Raw genomic sequence first — 22,278 nt, 5'->3', positions numbered from 1 at the left:
AAGCGCAAGTGCCTCTGATGGGGAGGGGAAATGGGTACATGCAAGACACGTGTCCTTTATGTTGAGGGACAACAGGAACTGACCCAGAGACATTGCTGCAAGACAGACTAGAGAGACTTCATCTTGAATCTCCTCAGGTGGATGATTTTTTTTTGAGTTGTTTGAGGTCCAGGACTGGACGAATGGAGCAGTCTTTTTTTGAGGACTACAAGAGATTTGAGTAGTAGTCCGTGAAGTGCTCTCCGGGTGAGGACCTCTGCGAGGAGGGGATTGGATATCACGTTTTGAAAGGCTCTTCGTTTGCTTTGTTCCTGAGTTATCCTGGACATAAAGAAGTGGGGCAGGGGAAGGGAAGAGAATTCCAGATGATAGCCCAGGGTCACTGTTTTGTGGACCCAGGAGTCTTGAGTGAGCCTGTGCCAGGTGTCGGAAAAGTCACACAACCTTCCTCCTATGGCCGTATGGCCTGATGGTGGGGGCCAACCATCATACTGAGGAGGTCTTGTCTATGGGTTTGGTGGAAGGTTTGCTGCTGTACCAGGAAGATCTTGGTTTGCTTCTAAAGCGGACTCTGCTTGTGGTTGACCAGTTTGCCTTCTAAAAGTCTGGATGCCAGAGGAAGGGGGGGGGGGGGGATTCTAGATTCACCTTTACTTTTCTTCTCAGGAGAAGGGGCCCTATGTTTGGAACTCTTGGCCTTTGGGTTTTTGAGATGAGAGAAGTTTCTCTAATGAGTGAGCCAATTTCGGTATCCAAGTTGAGTTGAGTTGATCCAGTTGAGTTTCCCACTCTGGAACAGGTTGCATTCTAGGTGGTGGGATCTCCTTGGAGAGAGCTGACAGATTCTCTTGAGAGGCTTAAATCACTGGGGGAGAGCAGGTCTCGGGAGTTCCAGTCCTTGCTCCAGTGGTTTACAAAGAGAACAAAAGGGATCTTTACGATCAGTGGGTAAATGCTTGCAGTATTTGGGGCAGGCTAAAAATTTAATAGGCGCTGAAGTGGCTTCTCGGGGAAAGAGACTGTCACTGGATCGCTCAGACATGGTGAGGGTGGAGTGCAGAAGGTCAGAAGAGATCCTAGCAAGGAGAAGGAGGAGTCCCCTTCTGATAGTACAAGCACTGCACTGGTCAACTAACTTGCAGCAGGAGAAGGAAGCAGCAGATACAGCTCCCAAGGGAGAGTGTCTGCTGAATTAGTAGTTACAGCTAACCCTTCTGAAGTGCTGTGTGGGAGAGTAGTTGTGGTTGGCAGTTGCTCGAGCGAACATGGCACCAATCCAGCTTGAGTAGTGGTGTGGAACAGGCCAGGCACGTGAGTTGATGCCCTTAGAGGAAGTGCCTGAGCGGAAGCAGTACCCCTACATCCTGTTGCACGTGATAATGCAAGAATGCATGAACAGGGGACAGACGGCGTCAATTTTTTAATTGTGCGTGAGTAGCACAATCAGGTAAATAGGCCTCTCTCCAAGCATCCAAACCAGAACAATATTCTCTGCCTAAGTCTGCAGGGAAGTCAGGGGAAAGCTGCCGTTATTAAGTGCTGGGAACCCTGGGGCGATTCCCTCCCCCCACCCCTTCCTCTTTCACACAGGTGCTAGCAATGGCAAATCCTCTGGTCCCTTTTGCATCATTTCTGTGGGGCACGACTAGATAGGACCCGCAGTCTGTCCAAGTCAGACTTTCCTCCTTTGAAGGAACGGAGAGGATAGATATGATGTCCTTTGTATTTTGTCTTTAAATCACTAAGGGGCACATTCCACATGCTTAGTAAGAGTAGGGATTACTGTATAAGAAAAAAAGGGGGGGAGGAAAAGGTCACATACTACTGTCTAGTATGCTGGAATTATCCAATAAACTCTAGAACACTTCAATGGAATCTAACATCTTGATTTTTGATCTCACATAGCTAATGCTTATATATCTTTCATTTTTCACCCAGAAGCAAATGGTTTCTATCTGGTCTGTATCTGGGAATGGCATAAACGCTGTTATAAGCACTACATCTTTCAAAAGAGATGCTGGGGAAAAACCAGACAATTTGCTTTGTTCTTTGTTGGGAGAGGAAAAAAGGGAGTATAGCAACCTTAACCATCTTGTCAAGACTGCACTATGCAGCTAGCAAACAGAATTGTTGTGTTAAAAGTACTATTTAAGGTAGAAGTTTGTATGGTCAGACTTACTGATTTGCTCTTCAATTGCATGTACCAGATGAATATCATACTGTGTGACTAATGTTATTGCCATTCCATTCCTTCCTGAAAATGAGAGAAGCTGCATCAAATGGCTATGTAAACAACATTTCTGCATGCTAATAAATAAGCGAATGACTTTAAAATCAACTTAACTCGATTGTTCATAAAACCTTTTGTTAAGTACTGCCCTATAAAATCTATCTTTTTGCAAATTTGTGACTTCCTTAATCTAGCCGATTTCCCTAAGGTTTTGTCCCTTGTGACAAACGTGTCCTAGTTTCTAAAAGTTTAGGAAAATCAATTATTTTTATACAAAGCTGAAGGAACAGAAAGGAAGAATAGAAGGGCAAACAATGGTTCAGAACTTTAGAGATTTTTGGATTTTTGATGCTGTTATTTTGTGAAACAATTTTAAAAAGTAGAGGTTTTGGTGCGACAATTCAAAAAAGTCATAGTTTCGTGACTTTTTTCCCCATGCATACTTTTTCAGTTCAGACGTTTAAGTATAATATATATATATCTCAAACATTCATGGAAATGAGTTTATTTATAATTTTTAAAAAGAAAGAAATTAGAAAAGTTAGAGTTTTAGTAACTCTGCCCCTAAGTCTTACCCAAGACCTAGTCTAAACAAAAGTTATTTTAAAATTCAGAGTAATCAGGTGTCAGAGGCTGGACAACCCAATTACAAAAATCAGATTAAATCTCATTTATTACTGACAAGGAGCTGTCATAGTGATCCCCATTGTAATGATATAACTTGATAAAACCATTACTAATGTTACTATATATCAGCTCTATACCTGCTCTTGCTGTGCGCCCCACCCGGTGAATGTAGATCTTTGGCAGGCCGGGAGTATTGTGATTGATTACAACCTGGACAGTAGGTATATCCAGGCCCCTGTTGGCAAAAAAGGAAAGTTAAAAAGTTGACTGTGCAAAAACACAGATACACTAATACATAGAGGAATGTTAATTAGTTTAATGAAATTTACCCTAGCACATGTGTGTTGTACGATTGTAATATGAACTTAGATTGTAAGCTCCACTGGTAAGAGATTGATGTGAAAGGTAAACAATTCCTGCAGTGCTGCCTAATTTTTGTCGGTGCCACATAAATAATCAGCGTAATAATTGGCTTTGCTCCATGCAAACAATATAAATACAGAACTGTATTTTACTCCTTCACCACCTATATCAAGTACCTGATTCGTAACTGTATGCTATAAATTCTGTGCAATAAAAACTGCACCATCCAAACAAATGAGAATTTAGAAGAATTTTGCCTGATAAAAACCAGTACTGCTTTTGCTTTCTCACCTAGCTGCCACATCAGTTGCAATAAGAATCTTGAAAACACTCGACTTGAACTTGGCAAGAGCAGCAAATCTTTGTTTCTGGAGAGAGAGTATAACAGGAAATGATATTCAGTCATTTTGATAAACCTTACCCAATCTACATTACTGGAGGGGAAGCTCAAAACATCTTAAGAAGGAAGTAAGAAACTTTTAGGACTGGAGTGGACTATGATCTCTTTACTAAGCATTTAGAAAAAAAATATTGAGGTTACATGAGCGGAAACTACATATAGAAATCTGAATGTATATACTTTACTTGTTTCATCATAGAGTGCAGAGCAACAGAGGGGAAGCTAAATTCACGTAGCATCATATTTAGGATTTGGCAGGTTCTAAAAGATAAAAACTTTCTGTTAATACTAGCATGTCCACTGGGCTTTCCCTTTATCAGCCAAAGTTCAGCACTGCAAACAGCAACACTAACAACTTTTGCTTTCTTTACATGCCTCTGTTTATGTGAATACGTTGACTTTCTTATAGATATGGCAGCAAAGCTTGTACATCTTAAAACTCTCCCAAACCTGGCAAATAACCCCATCCAGTGTGTGACTGCAAAGTACATACAGCACACTGTATATCCTTGCTGACCCTGAGTTTTCAGTTATCCACTCATGCACAAGCACTGCATATTTGTTTGCCAAGACCTACTGGATCTCATTTACTAACACTTGTCATATTGCCCAGGTGCAACAAACAATCTCCTACAAGTTTAATAATGAATGCAGATCACAGATTGGTTACTACAGATGCAAATCTGTCCAGTGTTATAAAACTAGCCACACTGTCTCCTGCTTTCACAAAGAAGGATACATAGCTCTGGTTCATTTATGCCTACAGTTCTTACTTGCAGGTGTTAGTGAAGATCATGATGGACCAATCTTCGTGTTCATCCTGAAATTTCTGAATAAGATGTACCAAATAGGCATCCTTAACCTTCTCAGGCACTAGGATGTATCGCTGGTCTAACTGCTCCACTGTTCTTACCCTGGAGAAGTAAGAGATTATAAATCTAAAACCACTGATTTAGAACTACAATGGTTACTTACAAGGAAAGAACAACTGAATATATTTAGTTAGCATTGCTTCATACAGTGCAACAGAACACAATATAATGAAATATAATCCACTAAATTTTTCCACATGCAGTATTTTTTTATTTTTCTTCACATTTTTTGTAAAGAAAAATATTTGTGTTATAGCCTAATGATTACCCCCCTGTACAAGCATTACAACTATAAAAAAAAATTATAGCTTAAATATTTATACAGTATATTTTTTTTCTTCTTTTTTGTCTCCGAAATGGAGCACAGAGTGGGTTGCTGAATTTTTGCACTTTAAATCATGCATGTTGTAAATGAGCTCTTATGTGTCTATTGCCATTCCATTAATCTAGACGTAGAATGCAGTGCACTAATCACATCAATTGTAAGCAGAGACCTCCATACTTCTGTTTCTGGCACTTTATATTTAATTGCATATTTATGTTTATTTACTTACATATTGCACGGTCTATTCTCTTACATGCACTATGAAAGGGGATCTAAACCTACTAGTAAAGGGGGATAACCCCCACAAAAAATAATGTAACTTTATTCAGAGTGGTCCTCTGAGCACTTCTGCAATTTACATACAATTTCTATTTTTAGTGGTTTTTAAAATAATAGCAGTTTTAGTTAGCTTTAGTCTGCTAATAGCAATCTTTAAGCACAACAGCAAGGCTTGAAAGTTAGAGTGTTAGTGACCATAACTGTCTATACATTATCTATGTACATCCTATATTCAAGTTAACCTTAAGGTGATTGACTCAAACGCTAAACAAAAAATAAAAAATGAATATATCAAACTACACGCACAGAAATTTGCGCTATACTGATAACATTTTCCTTTTTATATTTCTACAATGTGCGCTTAAAATAAGAGTACAAGCTCTCTAAAAAGTCAAAATGTCAAGATACTTACGACAGCCAAAAGATGAAAGTGAAAACAGCCGGATATTTATTCAAAGTATAATAACTGCATACTGACAAAACAACCATTACTTACTCTGAGGTTGACTCCCAAAAAAAGGGCTTGTTCATGGCAATAGTTTTGAGTTCCTGCAGGGTGTCTGTAAGGGTTGCGCTGAATAACAAGGTCTGGCGTTGCGCAGGGACAGCTTCAAGAATCACCTGCAAATCCTGGGTGAAATCTGTGCAGCCTTGTTCTAGCAGCCGATCAGCTTCATCCAGCACCTAGAAGAGAATGATAAAAGCTGTCAGCTTGGCCAGTCCAGACTGAGCCAGCAGCTTCCTGGCCTGTGTATGTGGCCCTTTGTTGGGTCTGCCCTACCAATATCTGGGCAATAATCATGCAAATATCTATTGAACAGGTTTGAAAATCACATCAGATAAAGTCAGCATCAGCACCTTGCTATATAAGCAGATCTTTAAATGCATGGCCAACTTAAAGCTAATCAATCTTGGGACAAAATATATTTTCACTAATCAAAATTCCCTATTCTTACCAAGAAACGAATCTTCTTGATGCTGAAAGTGTTTGAACTCCGGATGTGGTCAGCCAGTCGGCCTGGTGTGGCTATCACAACATGTGGCTTTCTGGACAACTCCAGAGCTTGTGCTACCATATCTGTGGAGAAATTGGAGCTAATAGGCAAACCATGACTACTTAAAAAACAAAATGAAATGATCACTGACTTGGTCCACTATTCATTCATTTTTAACATATGATTTTTTTCACCTATTGTTAAACTACATGTCAGAATCCCATGATCTCTCTTGGCAGTTGTGGGAAGCTGATAACCACACTTTAGCAACAGCAAAAGAACTATAGGTTGCTGAGCTTTTGTTTTACCTAACTAGGGCTCTGGACAATGACTGTACCCTTTTAAAGGAAAAAGACAGATTTAGAACAAAAGCAGTGTTCTCACGGAAGTAACAGCCATTTAGATTATCTAATCCATATTCTGCTGAACATTAAAAAATGTCACTCTGGCTTCCTGTACTTATGCTAAAACCCAAACAACATGCATACAAAATCATTGCTAAATTGTGATATATGTTTACAGTATTTGTGGTATGTATAATGGATGCAAAATGCACAGAGGTGTGTCTCACCTACTATTGAGGGACCAGAATCCAGCCTTTTTTTGATGATTCCGTTTCAGCCGATTCCACGGTCCCGGACGTAACGAATCCGAACTAGCTAGTTTGGATTCGGTACGTCCGGGACCATGGAATCGGCTGAAACCGAATCATCAAAAAAAGGCTGGATTCTGCTCCCTCAATAGTAGGTGCAAATTAGCATTCGGAAAGGGTTAAACGGTAGGGGCACGCCAAATTGTAGCGTGTACCAACTTTTAACCCTTCCCAATGCTAATTAGGATTCAGATTCAGTTTGGGATTAGGCAGAATCTGTCAGGGTGGGTTCGGTCAGAGCCAAAACAGTGGGTTTGGTGCATCCCTAGCTACTACAGTTATATAGTTTACTTTTATGGATCAGTTCCTTCTTGGACCTTATGTAAAGACATTACCATATTTCATACATTTGCTACAACTGGATAAGCCAGGATACATACCCATTCCACCAACAATAATGCAATCCTTCAAGCCCAGTGGCTTCCCTAGGACCCGAAATTGTTCTGCAATCTGATATGCGAGTTCTCTGAGAATAAAATTTAAAAAAAAAATCTTATAAAGAGAAATATAAAAAATATTGCTGGTAAATGTTTCTCTTTTTTGGTCTCGTAAAGATCTCTATCTTTAACATATTTGTCTACAAGTGACCACAGTTTTAATCTGACGACAAATTAGTCTGTATTTTCTAAATATACTTGACATTTGTAATCCATTTCAAACATTTGCTAGAGGAAGATAAAGCTAAATTTAAAGACCGGCAACTTATGTTTAGATTATGCACGAATGACAACTGGCTATAGCTGTGCACTGGATGTTAAGAATTATTCACAAAGCAACAATATATACATACATACATGTGTAGATTTTTTTTTCTTAAGAATCTTTCTACAATGTTTTCCTCCCTCTTTGAAATCTATGCCTTTATGTCTCAGTATCCCTGTGTTAAAGACCTGTAAAACCTTACAAAGGTTAACAGGGGCTACATATCATTATTATTAGATATTACTTTGTCTACTAAAAAAAATCATGTAAAATATCTGAAGCTAAACTGTGAAGTCATCTGTTGTTCATTGTAGGGAAAGACCATAATTTTTGCTCTACCACAATATTACTTTTTTTCTCTTTAATGAGAAAATTATACAATAACTATTATAATAGCATCTGTACTCACCGAGTTGGTGTCAGAACCAGGCAAAATATTCCAAAGGGATCCTCAGAGAGTTTTTGGAGAATAGGCAGCACAAAGGCAGCTGTTTTTCCACTGCCAGTCTTTGCACATCCCATGCAGTCTCGGCCTAACAGGACATCAACTTCATGAGTTCTCAACAAAATACAATACATTTTCTGTGCAGATGTTAATGGATAGTTGACCTTTTACCAGGTGGCTTTTTTCCTCTGATACATAATCAGATACATTTAAATCTGCAAACAGCATACACACGCAGACCCTTATTCAGCATACATTTCATCAATAATACAGGCTCACAGAGGCAGAACTGTCTGATAAACGTTCTGCTTTGTTTGAGCTGAGCTCAGGAGAGAAAGTTAGGAGAAAAAATTGAAGCAGACAGCTAGAGCTGAGTTTCTATGGGAACCAGCAATGCCATCTCTTCACTGGCTGCTAGACTGGAGGGCGTATTTTGTAATCTGAGTTTAGTACAACTGAGCATGTCTGGCAAGGCAGGAATCAAAGCAAATTCCCAAGGGGGGGGGGGCGAGTGGGTTACAGGAGGAGAAGGAAATCTAAGTGATTAAGGGGATGTTGCAGCCTTACTATTAACCTCTGGACAAGCAGAGTGGCAGGTATTGAAAGATTTCAAAGAGGCTGTTCACTGATTAAATTTTTGTGTGTGGGGTTTACATGTCCTTTAGATGAATGCAATTATTATGAATCGAACTTAGGTACAAGCAAAACTGTGCACAATATATTTATAAATAGGAATGTAACTATGGAGGAAACTGACGCTTCAAGAGACTGCCGGGGGGCCAGAAGGTAAAAGGGGACCAGTGGGACAGTGACAAAAAAGAAGATTAATACATTTAAATTAAATCTTACTCCTAAATGTTAGGGTTCCCGCAAATTTAGCGCTGCTTTCCTTTAACATATAGTTATGCCATTTACCTTTTGATCACTGGTTTTTCAGATGATTTGTAACACTTATGTAGATGACTTGCTCACCCTGGACAACTCAGATAATCTGCCCCCTTAATCGCGAAGAATCATATTCGCATTCACTAATCTCACCTTCCAGGATGGGCGGGATGCAATTCTCCTGTACAGGACTAGGTTTCAATATGCCCAGTTGGCTACATTGATCGATAAGCCAGGAAGACAACCCAAGCCTCGAAAACCCTTCCATCTTGACACGCGTGATAGCCACTAGCAGCACATTCCGGCGCACAAACTAATGCGTCACACAACTCGCCCTTCTATTGGTCCTTACGGGAACTGACCTTTGGTACTACATCTCCCGCCATGCCTTTAGCTGAGAGGCGGAAGTCGGTAAAGGAAGGCGGAAGTTGTGGAAGCTGGCCGGCTGACGTGTCCGGGATATACAGAAATGGCTGCACAGGGAGAGGTGGACGAGTTATTTGATGTGAAGAATTCTTTCTATATTGGAAGTTACCAGCAGTGCATTAATGAGGCGCAAAGAGTAAAGGTGATTTAACGATTACAGCAAACTGGGTCAGAGAGGCGTGGAGTTATGGCTGAAGGGATATGGATAGTGGACATAGCAGCAATCTTTTTAAATTGGGCATACGTATTGAACAAATATAACGACAGCATGCATGACTGAATCAGGCACAATAACATCTATTATTTTTCTCATGCTAACAATCTGAGGTAAGATGGATAATCAAATAGTAACGTGGGAATATTTTATTTTACAGCCTTCAAGTCCAGAGAAGGAGGTGGAGAGAGACGTTTTCCTGTTCAGAGCATATATAGCCCAGGTGAGAGAGACTCTGTATTATAATCATACATTATTCTCACCCAGCTGTCATTAGTATTGTGAATGTAGCCTTTTTTCCTCCTGCACGTATACCTATAAGTAAAAGAAGCTTTTTATTTCCTCCTGCACTTATACCTATAAGTAAAAGAAGCTTTTTATTTCCTCCTGCACTTATACCTATAAGTAAAAGAAGCTTTTTATTTCCTCCTGCACTTATACCTATAAGTAAAAAAAGCTTTTTATTTCCTCCTGCACTTATACCTATAAGTAAAAAAAGCTTTCTGTTTCCTCCTGCACTTATACCTATAAGTAAAAGAAGCTTTTTATTTCCTCCTGCACTTATACCTATAAGTAAAAGAAGCTTTTTATTTCCTCCTGCACTTATACCTATAAGTAAAAGAAGCTTTTTATTTCCTCCTGCACTTATACCTATAAGTAAAAAAAGCTTTCTGTTTCCTCCTGCACTTATACCTATAAGTAAAAAAGGCTTTTTATTTCCTCCTGCACGTATACCTATAAGTAAAAGAAGCTTTTTATTTCCTCCTGCACTTATACCTATAAGTAAAAAAGGCTTTTTATTTCCTCCTGCACGTATACCTATAAGTAAAAGAAGCTTTTTATTTCCTCCTGCACTTATACCTATAAGTAAAATAAGCTTTTTATTTCCTCCTGCACTTATACCTATAAGTAAAATAAGCTTTTTATTTCCTCCTGCACTTATAACTAAGTAAAAGAAGCTTCTTATTTCTTCCTGGTCTTATGACCTTTTATTTTCCACATGCAGCGCAAGTATGGGGTTGTTCTTGATGAAATTCGGCCAAATACCAACCCTGAATTACAGGCTGTCCGAATGTTTGCAGAGTATCTGTCCAATGAGAGTCGCAGGTATGTGCATTCTACATCTCCAGGGGGCAGATTTATCAAAATTTGAGATTAGAGCTCACTACAGAAAAATTCACTTTTTATTCATTCCTATGGGATTTTTAGAAGCATATTTATCAATGGGCTAAAGTTAGAACTCACCTTTTGATAAATATGCTTCTAAAAATCCCATAGGAATGAAAAGAACATGGGTGAATTTTTATGTATAAATCTTTGAACTCCCATTTTGATAAATCTGGCCCTATGCCTCTCCGTTATATTGTCCCACTCTGTGGCTCTCACCAGAACAACTGGCATATGGCTACTACCAGAAACTCGCTTGACCCTATACAACTAAAACGGTTACCAGATGTGATCATTTGGGTTTCAAGAAATGAGGTCTAGAACCATTGCACTCCCTATAAATATATTAACTTTAGGGGGCACATTTACTAAGACATTTTAAGAAACAGTTGATTTTTGTTTTTTTTTTTTTTACTTCTGTTGAGATTTACGAATGGGTTTTTGCCAGTGCTCGATTTTTCTGATATTGTTTCTCGAAAAATTCTAGTTTTTCAGAAATTTTCCCTGATAAATTTGAGTTTGTCGAAAATAACTCCCATTTTATAAATACAACAATGATCAAGTTTAATTCGAGTTTAATTAGAATTTAAACCATGTCGAGTTTATACTACTTTCAAGTCCAGAAAAAAAAAAAATTTTATTAAATCATTCCCTAAAACTTTTAGGGGAGATCCAACCACAAATAGTAAACAGGTTGGCTTTTCAGAGTCTTCAGATTGGGGAGGGCATATACCAAACTTGTAGAGGGCAAGAACAAAAATCTATATCATAGGCCAGGCTCATATAAACTTAATTTACTAATTAGAAGAAACATTACATCAGCTTAGCTTGATGCATCAGGATAAGTTATGTGACTTTTCTTCTTAATGATTATTTTTTTGAGTGGAGGACACTTTTTTCAGTATGTGCCTTCTGCAAGTGTTGATACATCTGCTTTTAACTTTCATACACTACCGTAGGCTCCCCTAATGGGTTGTGCTGTATAACTGACTATTAGATTTATCAGTGTAGTAAGTAAATGAGAAATCTGGGTATTATATCTGACCAAGCTTAAAGGACAAGGAAAGGCAAAGTCACTTGGGGGTGCCAAAATGTTAGGCACCCCCAAGTGACTTAAATCGCCTACCTTTTACCCCGGGCTGGTGCCCCTGTTCGGGGAGAACAGCACCAGCCCGGGGTAGCTGCAGCGCTTCCTGCTTCGCGTGTTTGTGCATGAGCAGTCGAGTGAAAAAGCTGAACTTTAACAGAGAAGTTGAATTTTTAATCTACTGCGCATGCGCCGGTCGTGGGGTCCCGGCAAAAGGAAGGAGGAACCGCTCGCTACAGGTACCCCGGGCTGGTGCTGTTTTCTCCTAACAGGGGCACCAGCCCGGGGTACAAGGTAAGCAATTAAAGTCACTTGGGGGTGCCTAACATTTTGGCACCCCCAAGTGACTCAGCCTTTCCTTGTCCTTTAATCAGATTTTGATCTGGAAAGGCAATATTTTTGACCTAAACACGGGCCAGTTGGGCTGCTGACTTGCTCAGAAGTGGAATAGTTGGTAGCAAGTGTTTCTTTCTATAGGCACTTTAAGTGGTAACTTAATAATGAGATAAAAGCTAAAATTCCAAAATCGAGAGCTAAAGAATAAAATATTAAGTAATTCAGAAACAAAAATGAATAAATTAAAATCAGCTGCAGAGATATCTCGAAATATTGATGGATAGACTATATTATAAATTTAGGATAACAGACTGTTGAAGACTAATTAATGAACTAGTTTAGTTTTTATCATACATACTATAGGTTCACAGCTTTTCTAGAAAGGATAGGTCTGTAACAAATAGTTGATCTGTCACAATTCAAAGAAAAAATGTAGCCCTCCCTTAGTGAAATGATAAAAGATATCTAAAAGAGAAGGAAAGATTAAAACCACTGTGGAGTGTTTTGTTTTTTTTTTTTTTCCCCAGTCAACAAAGAATTTCTGTACTACACATACACTCACTCAGGGTAATAGGCAACTTGCCACTCCCCAGTAGTTTTACCTTTTTTCTCCTTTAAATGTAGGTATTTTAGATATACATTCTGAAGCAAATGTATATTCTTGATAATACTTGGATTATAGTGCTAAGTTATACCAGTCTAAAATGAATATTTTAAATTTCTCTCTAGTGAGCGCAAAAGAAACTCAGGTACAACTACTCCCCATGTTCAGTCATGTAGAGTGGCCACATGCACTGTTGTAAATTCTAAACGTCTTAATAGAATAAGTAGTCCTTTTATTTTAAAGTCCCTTAACATATCTAGCATGGGCATTAAGTTCTGCCTTCTTGCTTTCTGCCTCCAATGGAAATCAATTAGGCATGTATATTAGACAGTTCCTTGACTGGATTCCTTATCAAAGGAGTAGGAAGACTTAGTATATACTAAAAAGTGCAAAGCTTTACACTGGCTTGATTTCTGCAGCATGTTCAACATCTTGTCTTAGGAAGGATCTGACTTAATGTAGAGAGCTATGTTCAAAATAAATACATTTGTATTAAACTTGTCAAAATCTTTCCCTTGAATTATCTTTTTTTTTAATTTCTAGAGATGCCATAGTTTCAGATCTTGACAAAAAGATGGCAAAAAGTGTTGATATAACTAATTCAACATTCCTGCTGATGGCCGCTTCAATTTACTTCCATGATGGCAACACAGATGCAGCCTTGCGAGCCCTACACCAAGGAGACAGCCTGGAATGGTATGTCAATTTATTTTTCCTTCACTTACACATTTAAAATTACTTTACTTGTATTTCTACCATTTTACTTTGGCCTATCTGCCTTGTGATGCTGAAGTTGTTTGCCTAAAAGATTTTAAATGCATTTCATATATATGTCAGATTTTGTGCAGAGAGTATGGATAAGCCAAGGATTAAATATAACTCACAGATAAACACGCTGCATCACGCCGATTCTTCTGAAAAATGGTTATTGTGCGAACAAACCAGGCAACATTTTGGGCACCAGCCCTTTCTCTGAGAAAGGGCTGGTGCACAAAGTGTGTTCATCTGTATGTCAGATTTTGTGAAGTTTCTTTGTGTTTTCCTGTAGAAATGATAATGTATAGCACCATTTGTACACTAAGTACTGTTTCTTAAACTACAATAACATACAGATAAGGAAACAAGATGCAATAAAATGTTATATACCTAGTCAGTAGAAAGAGTGGGTTTGTTTTTCTGCGCCTCATTATCTATTTATATATAATTTTTTTTTTTATATATATAATGATATAAGTAGGAAGTGGTATACTGGTGACCTTTGGAAATTAGATCCCAATAGACCTCATTTAAACACAGTTTAAATACACTAAAACATTTTAGCACAGAGGTTTTTGGACATTTTTAATTTTAAGAGCAGAGCTGTGGAGTTGAAATCAGAAGCAATTTTGGGTACCCAAAGTTGGCAAAAATGTACTGACTCCGACTCCTAAGGGTATATTTATAATGCTGTGTAAAAAGTGAAGTGAAACAGTACAGGTGATGGTGCTCATAACAGCCAATTAGATTCTTTGCTTTGGTTTTCTAACTGTTAAATCTAATTGCAGATTGGTTGGTTGGGCAACATCACAAGTAATGCTTTAATCCACTTTTTACACAGCATGATTAATATACCCCTTAAATTTAAATTGTAATAAAAAAAACTGTTACAATGTCCTACTTCACAGATAAGTCATAATAAAGTACTTCTTAGCTATAAGAATAAAGACCAAGACCACAGTGAAACTACTATGTACTGAAGTCAAGCTGAGCTACTAGAACCAGCCACAATGATATAGGCTTGGTTATTGGTTGAGACCCAAACTTGAAGAGTATCTTCATTCAAGTTGGCAGTGACTGGCCTGGATGGCCAATAGGTTAATGCATCAGCTTCCTAGCCAGAAGTTCTTTGGTTTGTTGCCAAAAGCAGACACCATCTTCATGTAGATTTAAAATTGCTGAGCTGTGGCAGTGATGAAATGCCTTGTATGCTGTGTTCTTTCAATCAACATGAAAAATACACTAGTGTATTAAAAACAGAGAAGTCGGTGGTACCATAAACGGAGGAGTTGGAGTTGAAGGATTTATGTACCGACTCCACAGCCCTGCTTTCTGAGTTCAGAAAATGTTCTCTCCCTCCCATAGTGCATCTTCCCCTTTTCCAGCCTGAAACAGCCTACAGGTTCTGTGTCTTTACCGACACAAGATCTTTCCCACTACATGCCAGCTATTTACTCTCTTGACAGAGGTTCATTCAATTATGCCCGCATATTAGGACATGTATTGTCATAGAAACCCAACGTTTATCACTGGCTACAGTGTAGTATTAGGACGTGTCACTATAGCAACCTGCTGAATTTACGCACTCTATTGATGCTATGGTGCTCCATGGACTAGTTCCTATTAGAGACACTACTCCCAATTAGGTGGGGACCCTGTTTTAGTGTTTGCTTGTAAACTTACTGATTTACAACTGATCTCACTATATTTTTTAACCAGTAGGGGGCATTGTGATTTTTTAATTCATTTATGATAACAATATGCTGATTACTGTTGATGTTGGATCCAAATCACTGGCTATTTAGGAGTGGACTTGGTGTGGCATTATTTTGTCTTGATAAAAGTCTTTGTTTAGGCCAAAATGTTGATTTTTCTTTTTTCAAATCCTGTGAGTGCTGGTTTCTGGCTGTGGTTGATGGTGAACTACAACTTATGTAATTTAGTATTACTGAAACCAATATTTAAAATTGTGTGTCACCAATATCCTAAATAGTTTTTTTTTTACCTACAAGAAATACCTTTGTGTAGGCTAACATTAAATTTGCAGTATTCTAACCTGCTGAATCCTGTAGTCATGCTAAAAGTGCAGAAGGAAGCATTTTTGCATGATTAGGTGATTCATCTGCTCAGAATACTGCTATTCTGATGTTGGTCTTTAGGAAGATATTTTTGGGGTTTTTTCTACCCACAGGGAGTACATTTTCTTTTTACCGGCAAAACACTTTGTGTGCCATTTCCCTAATCCTGGTTTTCCCTATTATAGTTCTACCCAGGCCCAATCAACAGTGCTTCTTTTACCATACTTATACATAATAGAGCTTCTTTAATTAAGGTCTCCTTGAGGACTCTGGTTTATGTTTTCTTTTTTTCTATTTTTTTTTCTTAAGACTGCTTTGAATTTACAAAGTCTGTTTAGCATGTCATCTCTCCTGTTTACACAACAAACCTAGAGAGTTCCTGAGAATGACATGGTCTGTCTGTTGTAGCAGTCACAGTTTCTCAGAACGTTGTGACACCTCTTATTGTGAGTCTGCTTCAGTATCAGCCTTAGTTACAGCTCATGACAGCTGTGACCCGCATTCAGTATCTGTGTCACAATTATTGTTTCCGACAGCTGCTTTGCCCATCCTTTTGTCAGTCTGTAAATTACAGCTTTTCAAATCTCGAGGGCCTTCTCATGTAACATACTACTTGCTTAATTAAAATTGGTCTCTTGGGAGGGGCAAGTTACCGATATTTATGTTTAAAGGAATTGATACACTGCATTTGTCCTGTACATCGCCTAAAAAAAGGTACCAGTAAGCTATATAAAGATATACATACAAAAGGACTTTATAAATTAATAATTGTTTTAGTGTCCCTCAGACATCATTAGATATCTTATATGGTATTTGCTGTTTAACAGGGCAATACAATTATATACTGGGGCATATTATTAAAGAAATATATACCCTCCCCTTTTTTGACATACGCTGATTCAGTTGGGCTAATGTAAAAAATCTATAAAAACACTACCTGAACTGTCAAAAATAAGTATATATTTTTTTCACAAAACATACATGATCCTTCAGATTGAGAGCAGGTTGGTTGTTCTTTTTGATAAGTGTTCTACTTATAGAGCCATGGTACTACTGTCACTCTTATTCTTATGAGATGGGTGTCTGTGTTATTAATTTGTCAAAAAAGTTTTGAACTGTATTTTTTGCCCTCTAGGAGAATATTTCAAGTTCAGAAACAATATGTTAATCTGTTCATTTTCTTTCTGTTTCAGCATGGCCACAATAATCCAAGTGCTGCTAAAACTTGACAGGCTTGATTTGGCTCGGTAACAACCTACTATTTTTCTTTACTGTTTTCATTACGTCATTTGTTTCAAATTTGGAGTATATATATATATGTATATATATATATGTATATATATATGTATATATATATATATGTATATGTATATATATATATATATATATATATATATATATATATGCTGTTTCATTGTAAAACATATAATTTATGCCGCTTTCTATATTATAATTAAAATATGGTAGAAAGAATCACACTAAAGGACATATGTTTCTGTTAACCATTAGGAAAGAACTGAAAAAGATGGTAGAGGTGGATGAGGATGCAACACTAACACAGTTGGCAACAGCTTGGGTCAATATTGCTGTGGTAAGGATAGTTTTTAGCTATTTTATTAAATGAAAAGCCAGTGTTCTGCAAAAATTAGTAATTGTTCTGCAAAAATGTGCAGAATCACAAATCAGGAGCGGCTGTGTATTCTTTGTACCCTAGATTCAAAAGAGTGCTACACTGATTGAACATGTAACAAGTTAAATGAGAAGAGGCACAGCAGCCTTAAATTCAGTTACAAAATAAAGCTTATGTGTTCTAGAGAATACACTTTATATTTCCTCATCTGTTTTGCTTTAAATCCACTGGCATAGATGTTGAAGATGTAAGAAATAATTCTCCAACTAAGTTCCTTTTCAAATAATTATAATTAAATAAAATATGTACCTTACATTCAAATAAACCAGTGGAGTCTAGTGTACATGTTATAATAATGTTTGGTACAGTACAACCTTGGTAAACATTGCACATACTGTTATTAGGAAATAATACCAATACAGATAACTGAGCTTAATTAAAGTACTGTCCGACAGTGACAGGCCTCCAGGGACCACCAAGACAAGTTATCAGTTGAAAGAATTATGCTACAAATATTAGGGTGTGTAACCGCACTAAATTCACTTCTGATTTTACAGGAAGTAGATCCTGTGTATAAACTAGACTTATTATTAGTTGTTTTTATAAAAGCTTAGTAAAATATTGGCATGGGCTATTTCACAAAGAAAGCATTCTTTATATCATTTTTTTGTTTATTTCTGTGGTTGCAACTATTTTGTCCTACGAACTAAATGAAACCACTTATATATAGTCTAATGAAACTGTGTACCAAGCATAGAATGTCGAAATACAGTGAAAGGGGCTAGAAATAGAAACCGTAACATCCTGGTATTTTCTCTAGTGATTCTTGGAGGCCACACTCTTGGCTGCCCCTAGGATGGCATGTATCTAGTATCACTGAAGCAGAGATGACCTCTGATAAGAGTAACTTGCTGCCAAGCCAGCTACTGTTATGTTTGTTTCTCTGAGCTGTTAAATCAGGTGTCACAGGATTTTCTTTTTAATAATACTTTTGTTTATTATGTCAGTGCCTAAGCTCATGCAGTCTTGCTGCCTATCACATATGTCAGCAGGGTTCTCAGGATCTTTATGTGTGTCTTCCACATTTGTTATAACACTGATGCTGGCAGGGGAAGGCTTCTGCTCCAGAGCATCTCACATAACTGGAAATCAAGCCGCATTGCACTAAGATTATCTGGTAGAGCATGAATATTTAATAGTCTCATGTGGTCTTTTTCCCTTTGCTCATGGTTTTGCCTGTCTCTTTTTTTTTTTTTTTTTCCCTTCATCAAGTTGAATTTTTTCCTTTATGCTTGTAAACTGCAGGGTGGGGACAAGTTGCAAGATGCCTTCTACATCTTCCAGGAAATGTCTGACAAATACTCATCTACACTTCTGCTGCTGAATGGGCAAGCCACATGTTATATGGGCCAGGGCAAGTGGGAAGATGCAGAAGGTGTTCTGCAGGAGGCACTGGATAAGGTAGGGACTCCGCATAGACTATGTCTTTTAGTTCCTCTCCATCAATGGCATTGTCTTGTGTTCATTGTCATTGCTGTTTGGCTTAAATATGCTTAAATATGTGATGCAAAGTCTGTCTGTATTTTCTACCCCTATAGGATAGCAGCCATCCAGAAACCTTGATCAATTTTATTGTCTTGACCCAGCACTTGGGCAAACCACCTGAGGTAAGAGAAAATGAATTTCATTGTATTCTGATCTCTACTTGTGAAACGCTTTTAAAGAGGAAGTACTTGTTTCAACACAGAAAGCTGTGGTGTTCCAGGGCTGATACCTATCCAGCCCTGATGTGTAATAGGGGACCTTAGTAGTGGAGTAATAGTAGGGGGTCACACCATGCTGCTGTGGCAAGTGATGAGGACCGAAAAAAGGTCAGTCATTAAAATACTGGACCTCTTTTCAACCAGGGGGGTGGGGGGAAAATTTCCTGATGGAGTAGGTTTCATAACAAATAGTATATTTCAAAACTATGCAAAGTTCCAGTTGTGAATGCAACAATAAACTAAATTTACTAGTTCCCTAGCAAGTATTATAAAGTGACAGACTGTTACACTAGCTGTTCTTAATTCTTGTTATATTTTGTTGTTTTAAGGTCACCAACCGTTATCTGTCTCAACTGAAGGATGGACACAAAAATCACCCATTTATTAAGGAATACCAAGCAAAGGTGAGAACCAAACGACACTGATAAATACAGTAGTGTTATTTTCCAGCAGTTATCACCTTAACAACTTATATTCATTTGAATCATGTACTAACATTGCATAGTATTCCTTAATTTCATGTTGGCATTTTGTAACCTATATCAAATTTTCTTTGTGTGGTCACTGAATTACACTGAGGTACATAATCCTATTATAGTAAAAATATAATGGCAAAAGTAAATTAGAACTAGTAAAAGAACTCTGTTGCCAAACAGTGTTTTGCATATTAAGACTTTTGTGAATTGGTATAGCTTTCTAAAGATAGATTTACTTTTATATGAGTCAATTCAGCTTTAAAATAACATTAAATCAGTTAAAAGTAATTGGTAAAATATGCTTTCAAATGGTCCCATAAATGGCTGAGAAACCTATGAATAAATATTCTGCTGCCACTTGCTGTCTTGAGATATTTTAGGGTATAGATTTTATTGCATAAATGGTAGGACAACTGCTACTGCTCTTTGGGGCAGGAATATACCAAATGCCAAACAGAAACTGTTACCATCCATGCAAGGATATTGGCTTGCCTATTCGTGTGCCTTACCCTCCCATTGTGCTTTCAATTTTCCTGTCTCCATAACGGTACCCTCGCTGCTGTTTTACCATTCTTAGTTTGTTCTCTTGTAAGACCAAATTTATGACTGTAAACCAGTTTTTCATAGTTCTGCAACCTTTTTTTTTTTTTTTTTTCAGGAAAATGAATTTGACCGGCTGGTCCTGCAGTATGCACCCAGTGCATGAACTCATCCTGGTTAATTTATATTCCAACATTAGCACTAAGCTGTCACCATAAAGCACCTCCCTACAGGGCAACCAAATATGTTCTTGTGTGAGGTTTTCTGAGTCTGTACTTCATATGACTGTTCTAAATTAAGTGAAACCTTTGGGTCTGTATCAACATATACAAAAAACTGATTAGGCTGTCTTTACTGAAGTCAAGCAGTTTTAATCCTGTAAAACTTAATCTTTGCAAATAAAGACAAAAAGACCAAACTTTTTTAAATACAAATTGTTTCCCTTGTTATTGGACTCTTCAGATGCATTCCCATTAAAAAATATATATATTCTGAATTTTTTTTTGTTCCTTTTTTTTTTTTTGTAATATAATGGTTCTTTAGTTTGTTTGGGCAATTGGGCCTGAACAAACATATAATAATTGTTCATTTGGCCTGCTGGTATATCTGTTAGGTACTATAAAGGTTAGCTCATGTATAGCCACTTTAACTGTGGCTATACTTTAATGCAGGAGCAGTAGAAGAAAGGGTTAAAAAAACAGCTATGACCTGGTCTATGTAATGGCCCCGATAGTTGGTAATTTTGACAAACTTGTCTTGCAGTTGGTCTGTCTATGCAGATATTAACCTTAAAAATATATGACTATGTAGCAGGTATATATGAATTTGTTTTTAGGTGTATTTATCAATTAAATTAAAACATTGTCCGAAATCAAATCATTGTCTGAGGTTTGAGGTGTTTTTTTTTTTTTTTTTTGGAATACTTAAAGAATAATATGTTTAGGCTATCGAATTCTGTAGAGGACTGTGGATTCCCCCTCCCCCCAGGTGATTCAGTGCACATGCTCTGTGCTGCTGTCAGTTACTGAACGTAGAGGCCGACTCACAATGTACTGTATATATAGAATATATGTTACAATATAAGGCTGATTAGTAAATAATACATATTATTAGTAGTACATGGCAGCTCAGAAACCAGTGCAATTTGCATCCGAATTTAACAATCAGCCCTGTAGCTTCAGCTTCTATGAAAGGCAAAACTTTTTTTCTGCTTATTAATTTGTGCCAACCCGTAAGCTCAGCTTTTTAACAGCTGCCCTGAGTGCACTGAGCATGTGCGTGTCACTGTCACTTCTAACAAAGTCCAAGATGGGGAGCTCCTGTGCACAACATTGAATGCCTGGATCTTTACTTCTATTGAGACTTTTAGGCTGATGCAATAAGTATGGTATATAAAACAATACTCCTTTAAGTATTCCTAGCTCAGAGATTAGTTTTCGATAGATTCACTTTTTTTTATATTTATACAGTCCTGTTTGCTCCAATTTTTTATTTTTTTTATCACAAAACCCAGTGTTGTTATTCATTGATCACAACCAATCAGTTCACGTGAATTATTAATTAATTTGCCCCTATGTTTCTTAAGAGGCAGTGTAGGGCAAATACTTACCCTAAGACCCTCAATGAACTTGAAGATATTTTTTTTTTTTTTTTTTTAAAAGGACAGTAACAAAAAAAATGATAAGGTACAATTTACATATAAACTTAGTATGTAAAAACTGTGCCTCAGAAGATTGAATTCCTTGTAAATAAATAAGCTGATTTGTAGGCAAGTATGCAGTATGTATGGGCAGTTTTGGATAGTGAATAAAAGCTAAGCTATTAAAAATAGAATAGGATTTTAGTTCCAATTAACTGGTGTTAGATGTGATTTGTGGCTCTATACATATAGGGTGGAAGCCTTGTTTCCCAAGGATAACTGTTTACTACAGACCCAGGAATTGTCTTGTGAAGACATAAGATTCCTGAGAGTGAGAATACAGTTTTTCCTATCTTACTACCCACTACTTTCAGCAAATCTGCAGGATATAGCAACGTAGATGTGATAGTGTGAGGTAAAATGCAATTTGTAGCACAGTCCTTGCATTTTGAAGTGTCAGTTGCAGGGATTTTAGAATTTCCTTGTGAGTGGAAAAAACTAAAGTTCTTTGCCCCCTTACTTTAGCATAGGGGCTGTAGCTGTGGAACCACCTGGCAAATGGAGGTCCATGGGTTAGGTATGTCCCTTCATGAGATTTTATGGCCTCCAGAGGCCATTTTGGCAATCACTGCAATTCTTGTCCTTCCTAGTGACAGGCAAGCATTGCTCATAATTATGTGGCTCTGTATTTTTTTTTTTCCTATCACTGGTCACTAAAATGACAAATCATATGCTTTCTCATGCATAATTAGGAAAGAAAATACTAAAAGCAGGGCTAGTATTAATG

General features: G+C 37.5%; 2 protein-coding genes across 4 annotated transcripts in view; one reads left to right on the top strand and one right to left on the bottom strand.

The window, feature by feature from the left end:
- Positions 1 to 22,278, bottom strand: part of ddx49 (DEAD-box helicase 49) — a 44,027-nt gene that overhangs the window by 3,406 nt on the left and 18,343 nt on the right. Inside the window, 10 exon segments of one of the 3 annotated variants that reach the window (NM_204078.1) lie at positions 2,180 to 2,254; positions 2,995 to 3,092; positions 3,512 to 3,588; positions 3,806 to 3,881; positions 4,394 to 4,534; positions 5,593 to 5,780; positions 6,053 to 6,174; positions 7,124 to 7,209; positions 7,855 to 7,978; positions 8,929 to 9,070. In NM_204078.1, coding sequence (NP_989409.1) covers positions 2,180 to 2,254; positions 2,995 to 3,092; positions 3,512 to 3,588; positions 3,806 to 3,881; positions 4,394 to 4,534; positions 5,593 to 5,780; positions 6,053 to 6,174; positions 7,124 to 7,209; positions 7,855 to 7,978; positions 8,929 to 9,043 — 1,102 coding nt within the window. In that variant the 5' untranslated portion in view covers positions 9,044 to 9,070. 3 annotated transcript variants of the gene reach the window in all.
- cope (COPI coat complex subunit epsilon) lies at positions 9,203 to 20,286 on the top strand. Its single transcript, NM_001112979.1, has 10 exons — positions 9,203 to 9,343; positions 9,576 to 9,638; positions 10,422 to 10,522; positions 13,153 to 13,305; positions 16,637 to 16,690; positions 16,953 to 17,034; positions 18,379 to 18,534; positions 18,672 to 18,740; positions 19,166 to 19,240; positions 19,971 to 20,286. Exons 1-10 carry the CDS (start codon positions 9,245 to 9,247, stop codon positions 20,016 to 20,018), a joined length of 900 nt encoding a protein of 299 aa, NP_001106450.1. The 5' UTR covers positions 9,203 to 9,244; the 3' UTR covers positions 20,019 to 20,286.

The sequence above is a fragment of the Xenopus tropicalis genome, chromosome 1 (genome assembly GCF_000004195.4).
Source record: "Xenopus tropicalis strain Nigerian chromosome 1, UCB_Xtro_10.0, whole genome shotgun sequence".
Taxonomy (NCBI): domain Eukaryota; kingdom Metazoa; phylum Chordata; class Amphibia; order Anura; family Pipidae; genus Xenopus; species Xenopus tropicalis.
The sequence above is the reverse complement of the archived record's forward strand: the minus strand, read 5'-3'. Positions and strand labels throughout refer to the sequence as shown.

Coding starts and splice junctions, on each gene's coding strand:
- cope (NM_001112979.1), top strand. CDS start 9,245: ATGGCTGCACAGGGAGAGGTGGACGAGTTATTTGATGTGAAGAATTCT. Junction 9,344..9,575: donor ATGAGGCGCAAAGAGTAAAG/GTGATTTAACGA, acceptor TTTATTTTACAG/CCTTCAAGTCCAGAGAAGGA. Junction 16,691..16,952: donor GACAGGCTTGATTTGGCTCG/GTAACAACCTAC, acceptor GTTAACCATTAG/GAAAGAACTGAAAAAGATGG.